This window comes from Castor canadensis, chromosome 17 (assembly GCF_047511655.1).
Source record: "Castor canadensis chromosome 17, mCasCan1.hap1v2, whole genome shotgun sequence".
Classification (NCBI taxonomy): Eukaryota; Metazoa; Chordata; class Mammalia; order Rodentia; family Castoridae; genus Castor; species Castor canadensis.
In genome coordinates, this window is record NC_133402.1 from 40,969,956 (window position 1) to 40,988,683 (window position 18,728).

The 18,728-nt window shown below is 50.5% G+C and overlaps 1 protein-coding gene across 3 annotated transcripts; it reads right to left on the reverse strand.

Annotated features, from left to right (window-relative positions):
• Positions 1–2,330: 2,330 nt before the first annotated feature.
• On the reverse strand, positions 2,331–11,644 carry Xirp1 (xin actin binding repeat containing 1). 3 transcript variants are annotated; one of them, XM_074059197.1, is made up of 3 exons: positions 11,478–11,644; positions 5,167–8,554; positions 4,596–4,739 (listed from the first exon to the last, which is right to left on the reverse strand). In XM_074059197.1, exons 2-3 carry the CDS (start codon positions 8,548–8,550, stop codon positions 4,731–4,733), a joined length of 3,393 nt encoding a protein of 1,130 aa, XP_073915298.1. In that variant the 5' UTR covers positions 8,551–8,554; positions 11,478–11,644; the 3' UTR covers positions 4,596–4,730. The 3 variants fall into 3 exon arrangements, with proteins under 3 accessions (XP_073915297.1, XP_073915296.1, XP_073915298.1); XM_074059196.1 differs by having other exon boundaries at positions 2,331–8,551; XM_074059195.1 differs by having other exon boundaries at positions 2,331–8,554.
• Between the last annotated feature and the right edge of the window lie 7,084 nt (positions 11,645–18,728).

Consider the following 18,728-nt stretch of genomic DNA (forward strand, 5'->3'; position numbering starts at 1 on the left):
GATCGAATCTGCTTATGTATTGTCTTTTTTCTTTAAACCTCAGTCTCATGAGGTCAAGGATAAATTCTGCCTTGTTCATCTCTATTTTTAGCATCCTGATCAGAACCTGGCATGAAGTACTAATAAATGCTAGTGATGAACTGGCAGATTTCTTCAGTCACTTCGTTCACCCATGCATTCATTTATTTGACATGCGCGGAGGGCCTTTTAGGCATTTACAATAAGCACTAGAGACACCACGATGAACAAGTCAGAGACCCCCTCCTGAAGGTGAGAAAGGAGATAGATTAAAAAGTAATTACAATAATATTAAAAGTGGAGCTGGGCACCGGTGGCTCACGTCTGTAAATCCTAGCTACTCAGGAGGCAGAGATCAGGAGGATCATGGTTCCAAGCCACCCCTGGCAAATAGTTCTCCACACCCTATCTCAAAAGAAAACCTTTCACAAAAAAAGGGCTGTTGTAGGCCCTGAGTTCAAACCCCAGTACGAAAAAAATAAATAAATAAAAAGAATATTGAAAGTCTTTGAGTTCCAGGTGTCAGGCACAGCTTAGAATATTTTACATCTATTAAGTCATCTAAGCTTCTCTATAGTGATAGCACAATCATGTCCATTTTACAGATAAGGACATTAAAGAGAACACTCATGCATTAAGTTGCCAGGCCCTGTAATCAAGTGAGACCTTATGGAAGGCAGGGGAAGGAAAGAGGCATGTGATGAGGGGCACGTGATGATACCACGTCCAGGCAGGTACTTGGTAACTTTTGAACTCAGGGCCTCATGCTTGCTAGGTAGGCACTCTTACTGCTTGAGCCACTCCACTAGCCCAGGTACTTGGTATCTTGATTTTTTCATATTCATCTCCCACAGGGGATGGGCTCCTTCCAGATCAGAGTTCTGGTGTCCCAGGGGAACCCATTCATATCAGCTGAGCAGGTAAAGAGTAGTCAGTGAGGAGTGTGGAGGGCTGAGCCCTGAACTGCAGTAGGGGAGGAGTCTGCCTGTTAACTTAAGCATGAACTTGTTAGCATCTTAATTGCTAATGCCCCTTCCTGTGGAAGAGTGTTCAGGACACTCAGGAACCAACTTATTCTAACTCCTTGCAAGTTCTATTCTCTCTGCCTAGCTTGCTTTCACCTTCACTAGCTAGCGCTTGTATTCAGATCTCAGGTGAGATGGTTTTCCTTAGGAGATGTGCACAGGCCACACGTGCTAAGGCAATCCGTTGTCATGGTTACATCATCATTTATTAAGACTCCTTATCCCTAGTGGAAAGGTGGCCTAGGTAGGCACATCTCCCTGTTCCTGATCTGATTTTTCTTGTTTGTCCATTTCCTCATCTAAAAAGTCAGTTTCCTAAAATAGTTCCTAAGAACGACCCCTACTACCTAGAGCAGGCCTGGCTTAAGGAAGTGCCCAATGAAAAGGGTTGTTCATCAAATTATTGCATTTCTCAGGCCAGAATCTGATCTCTCCTCTTTCCAGGAACCCGTGCTTGGTTTTTTGTTTTATTTTCCCAGTGCTGGGGATTGAACCTAGGGTCTTGTGCATGGTAGCCAAGTGCTCTACCAGTGAGTTACATCCCAGCTCTTAGGTCTCACTATGTAGCTCAGGTTGGCCTCAGCCTCTGAAGTGCTGGGATAATAGGCAGGTGCTACCACACCCAGTTCCCAGGATCCCTGCTTGGCACACAGCACTTAGCATGAACAGAAAGTGCCCCAGACATCTTGGACATGGAAATTCACAGGAGTGGTCTAAGGTGCTCCTGCCTTCCCAGACCTGATGGGACTGGTCTCCACTCTGGGTAGGGCTGTAAGAACCCTTCTAAGATGATGTCCAAGAACATCCAGGAGCTGGGCATTGGTGGCTCATGCCTGTAATCCTAGTTACTCAGGAGGAGCTTGGTTCAAAGCCAGCCCTGGCAAATAGTTCCTAAGATCCTATCTCAAAAATAGTCAACACAAAAAAGGGCTGGTGGAGTGGCTGAAGTGGTAGAGCACCTGCCTAGCAAGCATAAGACCCTTAGTTCAAACCTTAGTACTGCCAAAAAACCCAAAAAGAACACCCAAGAAAGGTGGCCAGAGGGAGAGGGGACAGTAGTGTGTGTGTGAATGTGAGTGTGAGTGTGTGTGCAAGAGGGCAAGGAGAACAGGGGAGTGGGCAGAGTCTTTCTGGCTGCTAACTAACATGGTGAAGGGGTGGCTTTTCAGAGCCTTCCAAATGCTGCTGTAGCTAGGAACACTGGGCACCTGGAGGCTCGGGCTGGTTTTCCCACAGTGTGAACCCACACTCTGGAAGAGACACACACATAGTTAGACACACACAGAGTAGAGCATCAAACTTGGGTTTATTTAAAGTATTTTCCATTTGAAGTGCAGAGTCTGGGGTGGAATGGGGAGCAGAGAAGGGTAGTACATTTGACTTATAGGAACATTATTGATTGTTGACCTTTTTTGCTTGACTTTTGGGCCACCAGGGTGACCAGTTGCATGAAGATGGTGATAAAGGGGCCAGTGGCCAGGCCTTTCTGGAGCCCCCATACCAATTCCTTACCGAGACCAGTGCTGTGTCCCATTGGCCCTGGTCCTCTCCAGGAATCAAGGAGTAGATGCCCCAAGACATTCACACTCAAAAGAAAGGTCGAGGGTGGAGGGACACTGGAGGGGGGTGTGTCTCCAGTTCTGGAGGCAATGATGTGCAGACTCACATGTGTGAGGCGTGGGTGTATATTGTCATGTAGTCTGTCCTCTGCAAGCAGTCGGCAGGTCCCATCCTACCCTGTGCCTGCAGGGTTTCCTGGGCTTCTAATTTTTCTTCCTCTTTTGTGAGAACATATAGGTGGAACTGACAAGAGGGAACTGCTCTCACCAGTTCTCAGAAGATGCCCTTTCTTCTCAGTCTCCACCCCATGTGTGCAGGAAGTAGGCATCCACCTTAGTCCTGGGGCCCTGAAGGGAGGCACCACGTGATAGGCATGAGGTAGAGGTGCTCACTGGGCTGCTGGCTGTGTATGGCCACATGCCATCTCAGCTTCTGCCAGGCCACTACTGAACCCAGCAGGGCTGTGCAGGAATTGTCTCAGCAGTGGTGAGGCGTGGAGCCCGAGGTGGGGGCCCAGGCCCAGACCCAGGTCCCTGGTTGGCTCTGCCTGCTCAGTGGTGGTGGTTGAGGAAGCAAGGACTGTGTTCCCAAACTGGTCCATCTCCTCGTACTGTTCAGTCACGGTTTTCGTGGCTTCATAGCACTGGGGGCCACCTGGCGTAGTCTGCAACTCCAGGATACTCTTTTGCTGCCCTGTAGGCAGGGGCTTGGCTGAGGCAGGGGTAGGCTTTGGCTGCCCAGAGCACTGGGTGACCACCTTTTTCCCAGCCTTGTTTTGGACACCTTTCTGGTGGAGCAGGGCTTGGTCTATGTCCTGATGTAGGTGTGTGCTTTTCCCTGAGACATTATGGCTGCCGTTTGGGCTGGAGGCCTCTGGAAGCTTCCTTGTGGCTGACTGGATGGAAATGAAGGTTGGGGAGGAGGGTGAATCTTGGCAGGAAGGCAAGACTGGAGGGAGGCCTGAATTTTCTCTCAATGTCTCCAGCCTCCTGAAGGGAGAGGCAGTTGAGACTGCCTGAACTCTGGCCTCTGTGTGACTTCTGATCTTGGTTTGACTCTGGTCCTTAGAATGGCATTCAGCTTTGGCTTGACCCTTGACTGGAGCTGGATCTTCTACTTCCTGGCCTGAGCAAGTGGGCCTGGCTCTTCTGCTGCCTGAGACACTGACCTTGTGGGTACTGTGATCCTTTTGAGATCTCTGGGAATGGCCCCTGGTGTTAGACTCAGGCTGGAGACTAGACATGGAGTTGAGAGCCTTGTGCACAGCCTCTTCAATGTCCAGCAGCCTGGCTAGGGTCTGCTCCTTCAGTCGGGCGACTTCTGTACTGACCCGAGTTAGCTCCCCAAAGGCCTGATCCATGGAGGTCTCTGGCTTGTGGAGGACAGCAGGAGGCTGAGGAGCTGCACCTCCCAGGTGGGGCACAGCCTCAAAGAGCCTTCGCAGGGCCCGCACATCCACACTGCTGGCAGCCTCCTTCTCCAAGGCTTGTACTTGGCTCAGGAGGCCCTGGAGCTCTTGCTGGCTTCCCCGCAGAGTCTCAGAATTCTCAGGAGCCCTTTGCATGGAATACTTCATGGGCTGTTGTTTTGGGGGGCTGTAGCTCCTCTCTGGTGAGGTGGAGTCTCTGCTGAGAATGTTGAGGTTGCGGGGCTCAGGGCTCTGGGCATTACTGTCGGTAGCCTGATCTTTGTTGGGCCTGGGAGCCACAGGGCTGAGGCTGTGTTGGGGACTGGGATGGCTCTGTCCACTGGAGCATCTATTCAGAGGCACGCAGCCCTGGCCTGCTGCCCTAGGAACTTTGGGTGGCTGAGAGATGGTTGTATCTGTCTCTCCTGTGTGTTCTCCTTGTCCCACCTCTGAGGACAAGCTGGGGGATAAAACTGAGGGCTTGGATAGCCTCTGAGGAGGGTGGATCTGGGTTAGATGTGCAGGTTTTGGGGGCACTGGGGGCTTCTTCCTTGGAGGCATGGTAGGTTCCAGTTTTGGAGTCTTTGTCTGTGATCCTTCAGGGGTTCTCTGTCCAGCATGGCCACTGTGGGTATGAAGAAGGGGGTTCTGCAGGGACTTGGAGTCCTGCTGATTGGAGTCTTCATCATGGCGGGTTTGAGCAGGGAAGTCAGTTCCTGTCACAGCAGCTGGGAGAGTAGGAGGGGGAGGAACAGAGATGTTATGGAAGTGCAGGTTGGTACCTGCAGCCTGGGACCCAGAGGCCAGAGTATTGTGAGCTAAAGGAGCAGTCTTCAGGGTGGTGTTTGCATCTTGGAGGCCCCCTGGGTAGACTTGGGCCATCACCTTCCCTGGAGGCCCCCAGACCCTCTGTGTGCAGCCTCCAGGTTCCTGCCTCCCTGGCCCAGGACTCTGACCTGGGTCTCCCTGGGGTGGGCTGGGAGCCTGGGCAGAGAGCACAGTCTCTCTGTCCCATGTATGAGGCTCCTTCCCAGAAAGTTGGACACCCCTAGAGGGGTCAAAAGTCCTTACAGGGTGAGCAGTGTAGACACCATCCTGAATGTTCTCCCACCCCCCAGGCAGCCCTCTGGGTAGTGCTTTCTCTTCCCCACTGACCTTTCTGGAGGCTGCTGGGATTCTGGAGTCACCTCCAGCCACAGGCCTGTGTATAGCCCCAGAGGTAGGGGCTGGTGCTTGCAGAAGACCATCCTGGATGGGCATAGAAGTGGCTGAAGGGGCAGAGCCTTGTGTGTGCCTATTCAGAACTTGCTGGTGCAGGCTTTGGGCCTTGGCTGTTACCATCCGCAGACTCTGCACAGCCTCCTGGAGGTCTGGGGACCTGGACCCTGGAGGGGTGTTCATGACTCCTCCTGACTTTGCCAAGGCTGCCGTCCCTTTCTGCCTAGTGTGATTGCTGTCTGCTTGCTTTTTTGCTTCCTGCCATGAGGCTGTGGCTGCAACTTCCCCAGCCAGAGGGACTGCCTTTCCAATGGCCTGAGGTGGGCAAGGGGTAGCCCCTGGGCCTCTCAGATGTCCCATCTCCATGCTGGGATCCAGTGGAGGAACATGGATGATACTCTCGGTTGGCGGATGGCTCTGGTCTTCCTCATTGGCTGGCACTGGACTTGGATCAGCTGGTGGCTCCCACCGCAGACTGTGCAGGCCACTCAGGTCTCCTTTGTCTATGCAGCTGGCCAGCAGCTGCACACTGCTCCTTTTGGGGGCTCTGCTGGTTATCCAAGGCTGTAGGGAATAGGCAGTCAGTGCTACTAGGCCGTGCTCTGTCTCTTGCATCACCATCCCAGTCCTTGCCGTGGAGGCTCCGAGGCCACAAGCCAGCAGCTGCTGGAGCTCAGGGTCCATGTCTTCAATATTCCTAGTGTTTCCTGGAGCTGGCAGCCTCAGCGGATGGAGCTGGAGCTGGCCAGGTGGGTCCTCTCTCACCAGCAGTCCCTGCTGGTCCACATCTGGTCTGCGCAGCACTTGGCAGACGATCCTAGGAAGCTCACCAGACACCAGCTCCTCCTTCCGTATGTAGGGGCACCCCTGCCCTGGGCCTGGGAGCACATACTTGGCAAGGCAGAGTTCCCCTGGCCCTCGGGTCTCCATGAGGATGCCTCCATGGTGCAGGATGCCAGGTGTGGCATGCAGAGTCCGCAGGGTTCCCTCAGCTGCAGTCTCCTGCCTCTCTAGCATCCTCTTGCCTGTGGGGCTCTGGTGTTGCTCTTCCTGAAAGTTGCCTTCTTGGATGCTCTCAGCTGCCAGGGAACCCATGGGACAATTCTCAAAGAGCCAAGTGAACTTGTGCACAGAACCTGTAGGAATGGGCCCGGGGGTTGTCCTGGACTCTTGCTCTTCCCTCTTTCCTGCCTCCAGGGCCTGGAAAAGTTCCTTCTGACGAGACACCTGCCCTGAAGGGATGTCCACTCGGCTGCAGTACCGCATAGGTCCTCTTCCATAAGGTCGACCTGATGCTTGCAGAGGTTCAGTTTCAAAGATATGTCCATCTGTCTGTCTTTCTCTGGCCTGCACCTGGCTGACCTGCAGGTGCTGCTCTCTAGAGTCCTCTGCCCTGTCTAGGGCTTGAGGCTGGAACATCCAGGTACAAGATTGTGCCTCAGCCTTGGTTGTGGGATCTGTGATCTCTGACCCTTGCTTCTCAGCCAACTCACTCATTGGACATGTCTCAAACAACCACCGGATGGTCTGCACATCGCCCTTTGGGAGTGCCTCAGGCTGGAGGCCTCCTTGACTCTTCCCCTCCTCTTCCTGTCGTTCCTGCTGCTCCCGCTGGTGGATCATCTCCAGGGGCTGGGTCTCAAAGAGCCACCGAGCAGTGCCAACGTCCCCAGCCATTACTTCCTGCCGAGTGATACCTCGTACCACATCAATGGTACTGGGGCTTCGACCCAGCTGGTCGAGGGGACGTGTCTCAAACATCCACTTGTAACCCTGCACATCGCCTCCAACCATCTGCTCTCTGCTGACAGAAGTCAGGGCATGGAGCTGGCCCTTGCTGTCCTGCATGGCATACAGTGGTGAGGCTGTGCCCTGGGACTGTCCAGCAGAAGCAGCTGTTTCTATTCTGTCCATGCTCGCATGGGCCAAGGGCTCACCCTGCCCGATACTGTCCAGGGGAATGGTCTCAAAAAGAGTCTTAAAGGTTTTCACATCTCCCTTCAACCCATCGCTCCGTGGGGCACCCTGAGAGAGGGGCAGTGCTGAGGCACCATTGCTGGATGGACGCTCACACATGAGCCCCTCCCCTTCCTGGTGCTCCACCCGCTGCAGCTGACCCACTTGGACCTTGCCTCTGGGAGTGTCCAGGGGTTTCATCTCAAATAGCCACAAGGTGGAGCGGACATCACCAGGTATCACCTTCTCCTTAGGTGGGGCCTCCACTTCAGCATCTTCTTCCCCCTTCAAAGTGTCCAAGGCTCGAGTCTCAAATAGATGCCGCTGCTGCTGAACGTCTGGACCAGGGGGGATGAGGTCTGGGGATGGCTGGAAGTCCTTCTCATCCACCAAGATCTCACGGATGGCATCCAGGGGCTGTGTCTCAAAGAGCCAACGTGTTGCACTGACGTCAGGCCGTGCCCCTTCCTCAAGTGAGATCCCTCGGATCACTCGTACCTGGCTAGGGTCTTGGTTGAAGGCGTCAAGAGGTCTGGTCTCAAAGAGCCAGCGGGCAGACCTCACTGCATTGCTTTGAATCTCCTCCCGGCAGGCAGCCTTGACCTCGTGGATGGCGCCCTCTGCATCCTGGATGGCACACAGTGGCTCAGTTTGGAATAGCTTCACTGTCTTTTTCACATCACCCTTTAGTTCCTGGATCTCTGAGCGAAGCTCCAAGGGACTCTGCTCCTGGATGGAGGGGCGGGAGCCCAGGCGATCCAGGGGCCGTGTCTCAAAGAGCATCCTGGTACCCTGCACGTCTCCACTGGCTGCAGGTTCCCTCACAGTAGAAGTAGCCTCTGTTTCCTCTGACTGGCCTGTCAGCGCATCCAGTGGCTTTGTCTCAAACAGCCATCGAGCTGCACGAACATCGCTTCCCGATGGCCGGGGTCCGGCTGGCTCCTGGTCTGTGCAGTTGGCAAAGGAGCCTTCTTCAAACTTGCGGGAGGTGGCCTGAACATTGCCACTTGGCACAGGCTCCTTAGCAGCTGGCTTCTCATGATCACCAATGGCATCCAGCCGCCAGTTCTCAAAGATCCAGCGCATGCACTGGACGTCTCCCTCAGTGGGCTCCTCAGAGCCCAGGACCTCAGCCAGATCCTCAGCCACAGCCTCAGCCAGGTTCTTGCGGAGCTCAGGGTGGATGTGTTTGTAGAGGCGGCGGAGCTCACTTGCTTGCCTCTGCTGGTGGAACTTGGAGAAGGACTCCTTGGGTGGCGGTGGTGGCAGATCCTCTAGGCCTGGGGGTGGAGGGAGGGATGGGTCCTTTGCAGTCGCCATTGGGATACTTGGTGTGGGGGCCACCTGAGTCTGGGCGTCAGCCATCCTTCTGAGGAGAAGGGGAAGAGAAAAGGATGGGATCAGGTGCCTTAGTAGGGTGCCAACCACATGGCAGAGAACAAGGCCCAGAGGCTGAGTAGCTCTGGGTGACTTCTACTTAGAGCCTCCCTCCCTCTCAAGGTCATCCTGGTCTGGGGCTCACTTTGCCACCTGCATGGCAGGTGTGTGACAAGTCTTGAATTTAGAGCATGCAGACACATCTGTCAAGGGGAGTCCTTGCTTCCCAGCTTCATTTGGGTTGCTAGGGAGCAAACAAGACACTGCTGTCCTTAGGGCTCTTTCCTTCAGCACCACAAGGGATGCCCAAATCTCCAGTGGGAAAACTGAATACCACATTTTCTTCGTCCTTTGCCAAGTCACTTTTCCCTGATAGACATCCAGGTGAATGGCCTGGGGAAGTTCTGACTTACCAAGTCCCCAGTCCTAGAGAGGTGGGTCCTAAACTGGTGACTCATTTCCCATGAAGATGAAATTCCCTTACAGAACACCAGAGGGCGTGTTCAGCCCATGGACCTGAAATCCTGCCCAACCTCTTCCTTCTTGACTTTCAACTCACTCCAACCTTTCCCAGGCTCAGGGAAATGTAGCCAGGCCCAGCAGCCCATGCGATAGTGGAAACAATAGAGTTTCAGGGAGGGAAAATTGTTCACTAGTTATCTTATGGTTAGACAGAGCCAAATTCTGAACCCCAGGTCAGGGTTTTCTGTGTTGTACCCCCAAGACTCAGAAGATCTAAGCCAGGGGGAGTCTTTTAGCCCAACCCTTTACAATTGAAGATTTGGAAGCTGAGGTAGAGAGTCAGATCTTGGTGACTGAGTGGCAGGCAGTTCTGTTTTGGAGCCCCTAGCTCCCTTTAGGGCCTGACTCTCAAGACATAAGAGGGTAAGTGATGTGAAGCTTTCTAATTGGCTTCCTCAGTAGGCAGCCCAAGGAGAATATACAAGTGACATCTCCAGGGAGGGAAGACTGGGACCAGGTTCCTTTCTGCTGGGACAGACTGCCTCTTGTTCATGGAGACACCTCCCCAATCATGTACACACAAGCTCAGCTTTAGAGGCTTCTGGGTATAGGACCTTAGGATAAGATCAATGCTTGTGGGCTCAGCACCATGTAAGCTTCAAATCTGGCTCCTGGCTCTTCTTATTCTTCCCTCTTCCTGCCAACCAGTTTTCACCAAGGTGCAGCCTTGCCCCACCCCCACCCTCACTCCTCCATGCCCTTCCACCCCTCAAGCCCTTCTCTGGTATCTGCCACATATATGTCTTATCTGCCTTGTGGCAGGTGTTATGACAGTTCCCAGAGGCTAGAGGGGAAAGAATGAGAAGCATGCACACCCCCTCCTGCTGCCCTGACCCACTGCTCTGTCCACACTTGGTGCTAAATATAGTTGAGGTCCTGGCCTCAGAACACTGGGTCTATGCTCAGAGGGAGGTCCAGGTTCAGCCAGGGGGGACCCTGGGTACCCAAGGTCCACACCATCTCCTTCACTCCCCTAGGCTCTTGAAGACCCTGCCTCCTGCCATCTGAGCAGCTCCAGGCTCCTAGCCTGCAGGCCATCCAGGTATGGAAGACTTGAGGCTTCCCCTGGCTTGAAGGGGTCTGCAGGTGTTGCTAGGTATAGGGAACTGCAGCAGGTGGGAGACAGAACTTCCTCCTTATAGCCACCTCAGAAGAAGCAGGGGGGGAAACTGAGGCCTGCTTGCCCCACCCTTCCCCTGTCCACCAAAGACACTAGAACCCTGGGGACTTGAGCCCTGATCTCTGACACCCACAGCCCCAGTCTCATCAAACGCACTGTGTGGGCTCCTCTCATCTCTGAGCTATCATGAGGAGCCCCTGCCACAGGCAAACTTGTGCCTGTCCCACCTCTGCTTCATCCTGTCAATACAAGTGTGGCCTGAACAGATGTCTGCCACTCCCAGGAATCTCCAGACCCCTGCCGGGGTCACAGGCTGTTAGAATCACAGTACAGAGATGTCAGACCTAGGGACATTCAGAGGTCAAGGAATCCAATGCCCTTACTGGGGGGCAAACTGAGGCCCTCAGAAGGGAATGTACCTGTGCAGGAGGCTCGGCAAGGCTGTAGCTAATCCAGAGGTTTCCTGACCAGTGGCCTTTCTACCTTCACCCTTGAGACTCCTGGGGTGAGAATGGGTGAAGGTGGAAGTTAAATCTAGAACCAGATTTAAGGTAGAGTGAGCCCTAAGGACTGCCCCCAGGGATAGAATTCTAGGGCTGGGACAGCCTAATTCACTTTTGCCCCAGGTCTCCTCCTTGCCTCTAGCCTTCTTTTTATGTCTTTACCCCTTCTTATGTCTCTGCCTAAACCACCCAGATCTGGTCTAAGAGCTTTCCCATAGGACAATACAATGGTCTGGGGCAGACTCATCTCACCTTCATTCCAGGCCACTATATATGGGGAGCTGGGCTAAGGCCAGACCTAGGAAGATATCCCTGAGGCCAAATAGGCCAAGATATTTACCCACAACAGCCAGGCAGGGGGTCTGTCCTAGTTTACATTCTGGCCTACGTACTGTCCCCAATCCCCACTCCTTTCTGGCTCTCTTCTGTCTCTCTCTTTCCTCCAGACAATGTGCCTACCTGAGGCTTCTGGGGAAGAAGGCCCTGAAGCCTGAGGAGATCCATCCCTGTGTTTAAAAGTCAAAACTCCAGTCCACCTCCTAAAAGGCCTCTGGATTATGCCAGACTGGTGAGAGTTTGTCCTTTCAACTGCCCGAGGCAGCCACACTGAGAGCTTCTGATAGCTCAGGCTAACTCTCGCTCTTTTCCTTATGGATTCTTTTTCCATGAGCCTCTGTCATGCACCTGCTTCTGGTCCCACCCAGGGGGTCTGGAGGTCCCCAGCTTGGAGCATGAGCTAGGCTTTGGAAAGCCAGGAGACAGTTACTCACCAAGGTCCCGCTTGGCTGGAGGGGTGCTTGGAGTCAGTGGCAGGTGCGGCCTAAAGGTCTGTTGTTCTGCTACTCTAGAGTTTCCTGTCTGGAGTGGGTTCTGTTCAGCGGGCTCAGTCCGATGCCTTTTCACTGCCCTGGCTCTGGGGCTCTGCCCTGTGTCAGTCCAGCAGCTGCCTTTATCTTGTGAAAAGGGGGTGGGCCAGAGCGGGGGTGGCCAGAGAAGCTATGTTGGGAGTATTAAGTGGTTCAGTTATTTTTAGGGCTTGTGGAAATCACTTTTGCGTCCTGGGGAATCAGTTACATGTCCTTTGGACTGGGAGGGACAAGGGAGGAAGGGGAGCTTTCATTCATTCAGAGTGGCTCTCAGGGTTGGGGTTGGTGACTCAATGTAGAGTGGGGGTGTTCAGATTATTTTGAGGGGATGAATAAGGAGGGCTATTGACACCTGTGCAGTCCCTGCTCCCTACTCCTGTGAGCCCCTTTTCTGCACTGGATTGGCTTCCAGCTGTTGCTGACACGTGTACCCACCCAGCTAGGAGACTGGTTCTGTCTCCAGATGCGACACCTCTGAGAATAAGGTCCAGTCCTCTTCTCCCATTTCCCTCTTCTCCCATTTCCCTCTTCTCCTCTCATCCTTTCCTCTCCCGCTCAGGGCCCAATTGGCCCAACCCTGAGTGAGGCAGATTTGGGAGAAGCTTTTCTTTTTTTTGTGGTCTGGGGTTTGAACTCAGGGCTTCATACTTGTTAGGTAAGTACTCTACAACTTGAGCCACTCTGCCAGCCCTATGAGAAACTTCTGAATGACCAGGCCCCAACTCTTTGCCAGTGCCCTGATTTATCAAAGAATCCCATGGAATGGTTCTGTGGCTTCCATACCCAATGACGTGGATTCTTGTCTACTTCTGGACTCTTCTGACTCAGGGCTCAGACTTTCTGGGAATGGTGGAGAGGGGAGGGAAGGAGTGACATGTGGGAGCTGACCACGGGGTTATTTCTGACCTTGGAGTCATCAGCTTTCCAGTCATAGTAGGGGAGGGACAGTGCACCTGCCTCCTCCTGTGCTGCCTGGAGCCCCAGGGACCTGGGCAGGCCTAAGAAAGCTCTTTGGCACTCAGCACTGTGTGGAGGGATGTCACAGCAAATGTGAAAGAGACTTTTGTCCCAGGTGGAAAGCTTAGACCAGGCTCCCTTGTTGTATACAGGTGCATTTTTGTCACCTGGCAGACACAGGCTTCCTTCTGATGCCTGAATATCCTGTGCTGCCAGGGGTGATGCCAGACATTGTTCACTTTTTCCATTGCATCAATACCAGTCATACTGTCAGCCTCTGTGGGTGGCCATGGGGACATCTGGGACCCCTTCTCCATCTTTTCTCTTTCCCTGTTCTTTTCTACCTGCTCCCCAGGCTTCTGGTTCTCTGTGGAAGGGCAGAGGAGTGATGTGTCTTGCTTTCTGGTCAGGGTCTCCTGGGAGGAGCTTTCTCCCTGGGGACTACCTTCTAGGGTAATTCTGAAAACCAAATGAATGAAAAGCGTTCATGAGAGTGCTCAACACATAGTAGTGTTGTAAGACAGGAAAGCATCATAACTCCATGTGATACTTTTCAGGAACAAGTCCTCTGGTTGGAAATTAAGGAAGAGGTTCTTCTTGAGCACCTAGTTTGCTTTTATCCATCATCTATCTATCTATTTAGTGGTACTGGGGTTTGGACTCAGGGTCTAAACTTTAAGCCACTCCACCATCCCTTTTTGTGATTTTTTTTTTTTTTGAGATAGGGTCTCAAGAACTGCTTGCCTGGGCTGACTTCAAACCATGATCCTCCTGATCTCTGCCTCCCCAGTAGATAGGATTACAGGTGTGAGCCACTGGTGCCCGGCTAGTTTGCTTTTATCTAATACAGATGTGCAGTCTTATACAGCATCCCTAGCCACCACTCAGTGTAATCCCAGCACTCAGAATCAGAAGCAGGAGGATTGTGAGTTTGAGGCCAGCCTGGACTACATTCACAAAATCCAAGCTATGGAATCAACCTAAGTGTCCAACAATCAATGAATGGATAAAGAAAATGTGGCATATATACACCATGGAGTATTATTTGGCCGTAGAGAAGAATGAAATTATGGGGCTGGAGGCATGGCTCAAGTGTTAGGTAAGCATAAGTTCTTGAGTTCAAACCCCAATACAACACATATACACAAACACATACACACAAAAAGAATAAACTTATGTCATTTGCAGGAAAATGGGTGAAACCGGAGATCACCAGGCTGAATGACATAAGCCAAGCTCAGAAAGACAAGTATCACTATATATTATTCACTCATTTGCCAGAGCTAGACCTAAATAATATAAATATGAAAACTAAAATAATTGTAAAGGGTGGACTGTTTTTTGGGGGATCAGTGGAGGGGGCAGGAGAAAGGGGGTGACTATGAGCAAAGCACAGAATATATATATATATATAAATGTGCATGTGTGTATGTATGAAAATAGCACAATGAAGCCCACCAACAACTATTAAGAAAGGAGAGGGAGAGAAAGGAGATTATTTAAAAAAAAGAAGGAGAGTTCAGCCCCTCAAACTCAGAAATTAGGGTTCTGCTTGTAATCCAAACGAATTATGTATTTTGCAAAATCTATGTATGCAGCAGATGAAATTTCCAATGAGATAAAATTGATACACACAAAATAAAGCAAAAAATTAAATATATTAAAATGAAATAAAATGAAAAATTCAGTTCCTCTACTCTGCTATCCACATATTAGGTGTTCTGTAGAGAAATGTGACTACCAGCTATCATATTGGGTAGTACAGTGTTTTCCATCATTGCAGAAAGTTCTACTGGATAGTGTTATTACAGACTCTAAAAATGTTATAACAAGTGGTGTTTTCCTCTTTGCCTTGACTGCTAGAAAGCTTCTAGTCAAATTTTCAGGCTTCTTTTACAGTCATATACTGTTATCAGCACTCAGGCCTTGCACATGGCAACCACTCTCCCACTGAGCGGTGTCCCCATCCCCTCTAGGTTTCTTTTAGCAAGAAGACTTCATAGCTTGCATCTTGTGTGATGAGGGTGATCAACCATCTCAGCTGTCTGTTTCTGAGGAGTTTCCCAAGACAAGGGACTTTTGTTTTAAAACTGGGAAAGTTCTAAGAAAACCAGGACAAACTGGTTGCTCTGCATGCATTGAGCTAACACCAAGTTCAGTTATGAGGCTTATAAGCAGTAAACCAGACTTTATTTATCTGAGTATCTTTGGTGGTGATAAAAATGTACATTAGGTAAAATACATTTTTAAGATGTTTATTAGAGTGCACTGAAGTTAGTAAGTCAGGTAGCTCCAAATGAGAAGTGGAATGCAAGGAAAGGCTTTTGTCAAATGGACGGAGGAAAGCAAAGACAATGCTTGATCAGTACAGTTACACATCTGCCTTATTTGGTCCGCCCTGTTGTGAGTTCCTAGTTATGTAAGTTTGTTGGCTGCTTCTGATTGGTGGAGCTTAAGTTCTGTTCTGTTCTACTGCAGGCATTTACAAGAAGTGACTCAGGTTAAGTTTCACTTGTGCCTACAAAACAGGCAGGGTGAGGTCACCTTTGAAGCCTGGCTGGACTTGTCTGCTAAGGGATTCTCCAGGTCTCTGTTTTAATTGACTTTTACATAGACATACTGTGCAAGACATTTTGGGAATGAGGCTGGGAATGAAGAAATGCACTGAGGCTGCACCACTGTGCTCATGAATCGATCTTTGGCAGAGGCAGGGACTTGGAGGGGAGGGTTCTGGGAGAGTAGGTTGTTTTCTGGCTATTCAATCCCTCCCTGGCTCCAGGGCTGGTCCCCTGCCAGCCCCTCCCTCCAGCAGGGATCCATCCAAGCTGGGGATTGGGCAGGAGAGGATGTCTTGAGCCTCCCTCCATTCTAAGGAGGAGCTCCATGAGTAGCTGGGTCCGAGAATGATTAGCGCTACACTGTCTGGGTGTGAGTCCTACCTGGGACACTTACTAGCTGTGTGACCTTGGCAAGTTTCTTAACCCCTAAGTGAATGTGTATTGTATGTAATGCACAAGCATATGTGTCTATGTATATGCACATAGAAAGAGTGTATGTATGAGAGAGAGAGAGAGAGAGAGAGAGCGCGAGAGAATGGATTTACATACATAGTGCCTGGCTCATAGTGAGCTCAATAAATGAGTAAGTTCAGTAAGTTTTCCCTGGACCTCAGTCACCTATAACCCTCCGGGTCCCACGTGCCAGAGCGTCCTCTTGGTCCAAAGGGGACTGAGTGCCGTTCAAGGTCTTGGCTGACTGTCCTGGCTTCCCTCTGGCTGAGAAGCAGACCTGGTGGTGGGGGATAGTTTGGACAGGCTAGCCAGGTCCCTTCCAGGTCTAGAAAGGGACATAGGGGTCAGGTCTGCACAGGGTCGTGATGCCAGAGAGTCATGTGAATCCAGAGAAGGTATGTGAATCCAGCTGTGGGGTCAGCTCCACAGATGGGCAGGTTGAAAGCAGGTTTTTCCAGTCTCCTGCCGTGGGACAGTCTTAGCTACTGCATTCGAGGCAGCATGCAGGGGCCCTTGAGAGAGCTGGATCTGGTGTCACACTGCCTGGGATCAGGTTGCCAGCCTGTTTACTTGACCTCTGAGAGTCTTTCAACTCTGTGCCTCAGTAACTTTTTAAATATTATTATTTATTTTTTTATTTTATCGTTTTTACATTTATTTACATGTGTATACATTGTTTGGGCCTCCCTCCCTCTCCCTACCTCCATGCCTTAGTCCTCAATCTTCCTACAGCAGAATCTGAGCTCAGCGTTTGAGGGCAAGTGTTTTAACAGGGAGGGGACCCCAGGAAAGGAAGTGAGTAATGGGAGAGAGGAACGTGAGTTGCCTTTAAAAGCAGTTGGGGTTTTGTCTCTTAATTTCCTTTTCAGATAACTTGTTGATGTTTTATTTTTATTTATTTTTTGGTGGTACAGGAGTTTGACTCAGGGCTTTACTCTTGCCGGGCAGGCACTCTACTACTTGAGCCATGTCCCCACTCTAATATTGTTCTTCCTCCTCCTCCTCCTCCTCCTCTTCTTCTTCTTCCATTTGAGCCACATCCTCTACCCTTTGTGCTTTAGCTATTTTTCAGGTAGGGTCTTGCATTTTTGACCAAGCCAGCCTCTGATCAGATCCTCCCACTTATGCCTTCTAAGTATCTGGGATTACAGGCTTGTACCACAAGCTTATTTGTTGAGATGAGGGGCTCACTTTTTCCCTGGGCTGGCCTCAAACCTCATTCCTTTCGATTTCCCAAGATGTTGGGATTACAGGCCTTGTGTCTGGGCCTCCACCTAATTTTTGTATGTTAATTTTGTTGGCAATAATGGCGCCGATAGGTTTCGGTTCTTACTGCACCCTTAAGCTTCTGTTTCCCAGGGTCACGGTCCTGCCTCAAGTCTAGCTTGAATCCTCCTTCTGCCCCAACCTCCAATCAGCATGAACCATAAGCTCCTAACCAATCAGATCATGTCGAGTCTCACTGAGGGGTATTTAAGCCCCTGCCCTTCTCTCTCTTTCTCTCTCTTTCTCTCTCTCTCTCTCTCTCTCTCTCTCTCTCTCTCTCTCTCTCTCTCGGCTCTCTCTCTCTCCCACCCGGCAATATAGAATCTCTTGGCCAGATCACTCCTCTCCGCGTGGTCACTTTGGGGCCTACATTTGCCTACAAATTTCATGCCCTGCAACTTTATGGCATCATTTATTAGTTCTAACAATTTATTTTTATGGAGTCTTTAGGGTTTCCTATATATTGGATCATGCCATCTTCACACGGGGATAACTTTACTTTCATGGCTTGGATCCCTTTTATTCCTTTTTCTTGCCTAATTGCTCTGCTCGGGCTTCCAGTAGCATACCTATTCAATATAGAACCAGTGAATGAGGGCATCCTTGCCATGTTCCTGTTTGCAGAGAAGTTTTCTTTCTTTCTTGTTTTCTTTTCTTTTTTTAACCATTGATTATGATGTTATCTGGGGGTTTTTCATAGTGGCTTTTATTATACTGATGTGCTTTTCTTCTAAGTTTACTGAGAGTTTTTTAATCATAAAAAAGTGTTAAATTTTGTCAAACATTAATTGATTTTTGTACGTTGAACCATCCTTACATCCCAGGGATAAATCCCATTGGTCATGGGCCTGGAGTTTAATGTCACTGGGGCCTTCTGAGAGCCAGGGTAGAGCCTGCTTCACCTGGAGGGAGAGGCATGGGTATTTAACTTCCCCCCTCCCACTGTTGGGTGTTGTTCCCGCAAGCACAAATCTGCGCTTTTTGCCTGCCTCTTGGGCAGAGAGGTGCACATGTTTGAGGTAGGAAGCCACCAGCTTGTACAGACTTTCCAGTGAAGTTAGAGAGGGGTGAGGAGATATGGGGAACAGGCAGCATGTGCTACAATAGGCTTTCCCATCTGTGAGAGGAGGGTAAAAACAGCAGTCCTATATCACTGAGCTGCTTTGAAGGTTTAGACCAGTGATGTCCAGGAGGAAAACAATGTGACCCGTAGAAATAACTAGAACCAGGTCTAAAATTTGAGGGAGACTCATACAAGTCCTATAAGAATTTCTAGTAGCCACATTTAAAAAAGTAAGAAGGAAGAAGTGAAATGAATTTTAATAATGCTTCATTTGACTTTGAATTTGTCAGCTTTCCATCGCTATAAATAAGATACCTGAGATCATTATAAAGAGATTTGTTATGGCTTACAGTTTTGGAGGTTTTGGGTCATGGTTGAACTCACTGTTTTGGGCCTGTGGCGAGTAACCATGTGAAGACACAGCAAGAGGTGGCCATCTGCAAGCCAGGGAGAGAGGCCTCACCTTTCTCCTCCAGAACTGTGAGAAAATAAAGATATCCAGTGTGCTGTATTTTTTTTAAATGTCAGCCTTAGAAGACTTACACAGTGGGGAATAGCATTTAAGTGAAAGGTGGTCTTAACAAAGGTCTGAGTAATGAGGATGTGGCCAGCAGAATTCTAAAAATGGCCCTGCTTCTGTGTTAAAGGTATTATTGGGAGATGGTGGCACTTTTTGGGAGGTGGGCCCTCAGTTTGTATCTCCAAAGAGGATCCAGGGACCCCAGCCCTTGCCTCTTCCTCTTTTTCTTCCTGTCTCATGATGTAAGAGTGTTTGCTCTGTTATATGCTCCCACTGTGATGTGCTACCTTGCCACAGACCCAAGCAACAGAGGCAATCGTGGACTGGAACCTCCAAAA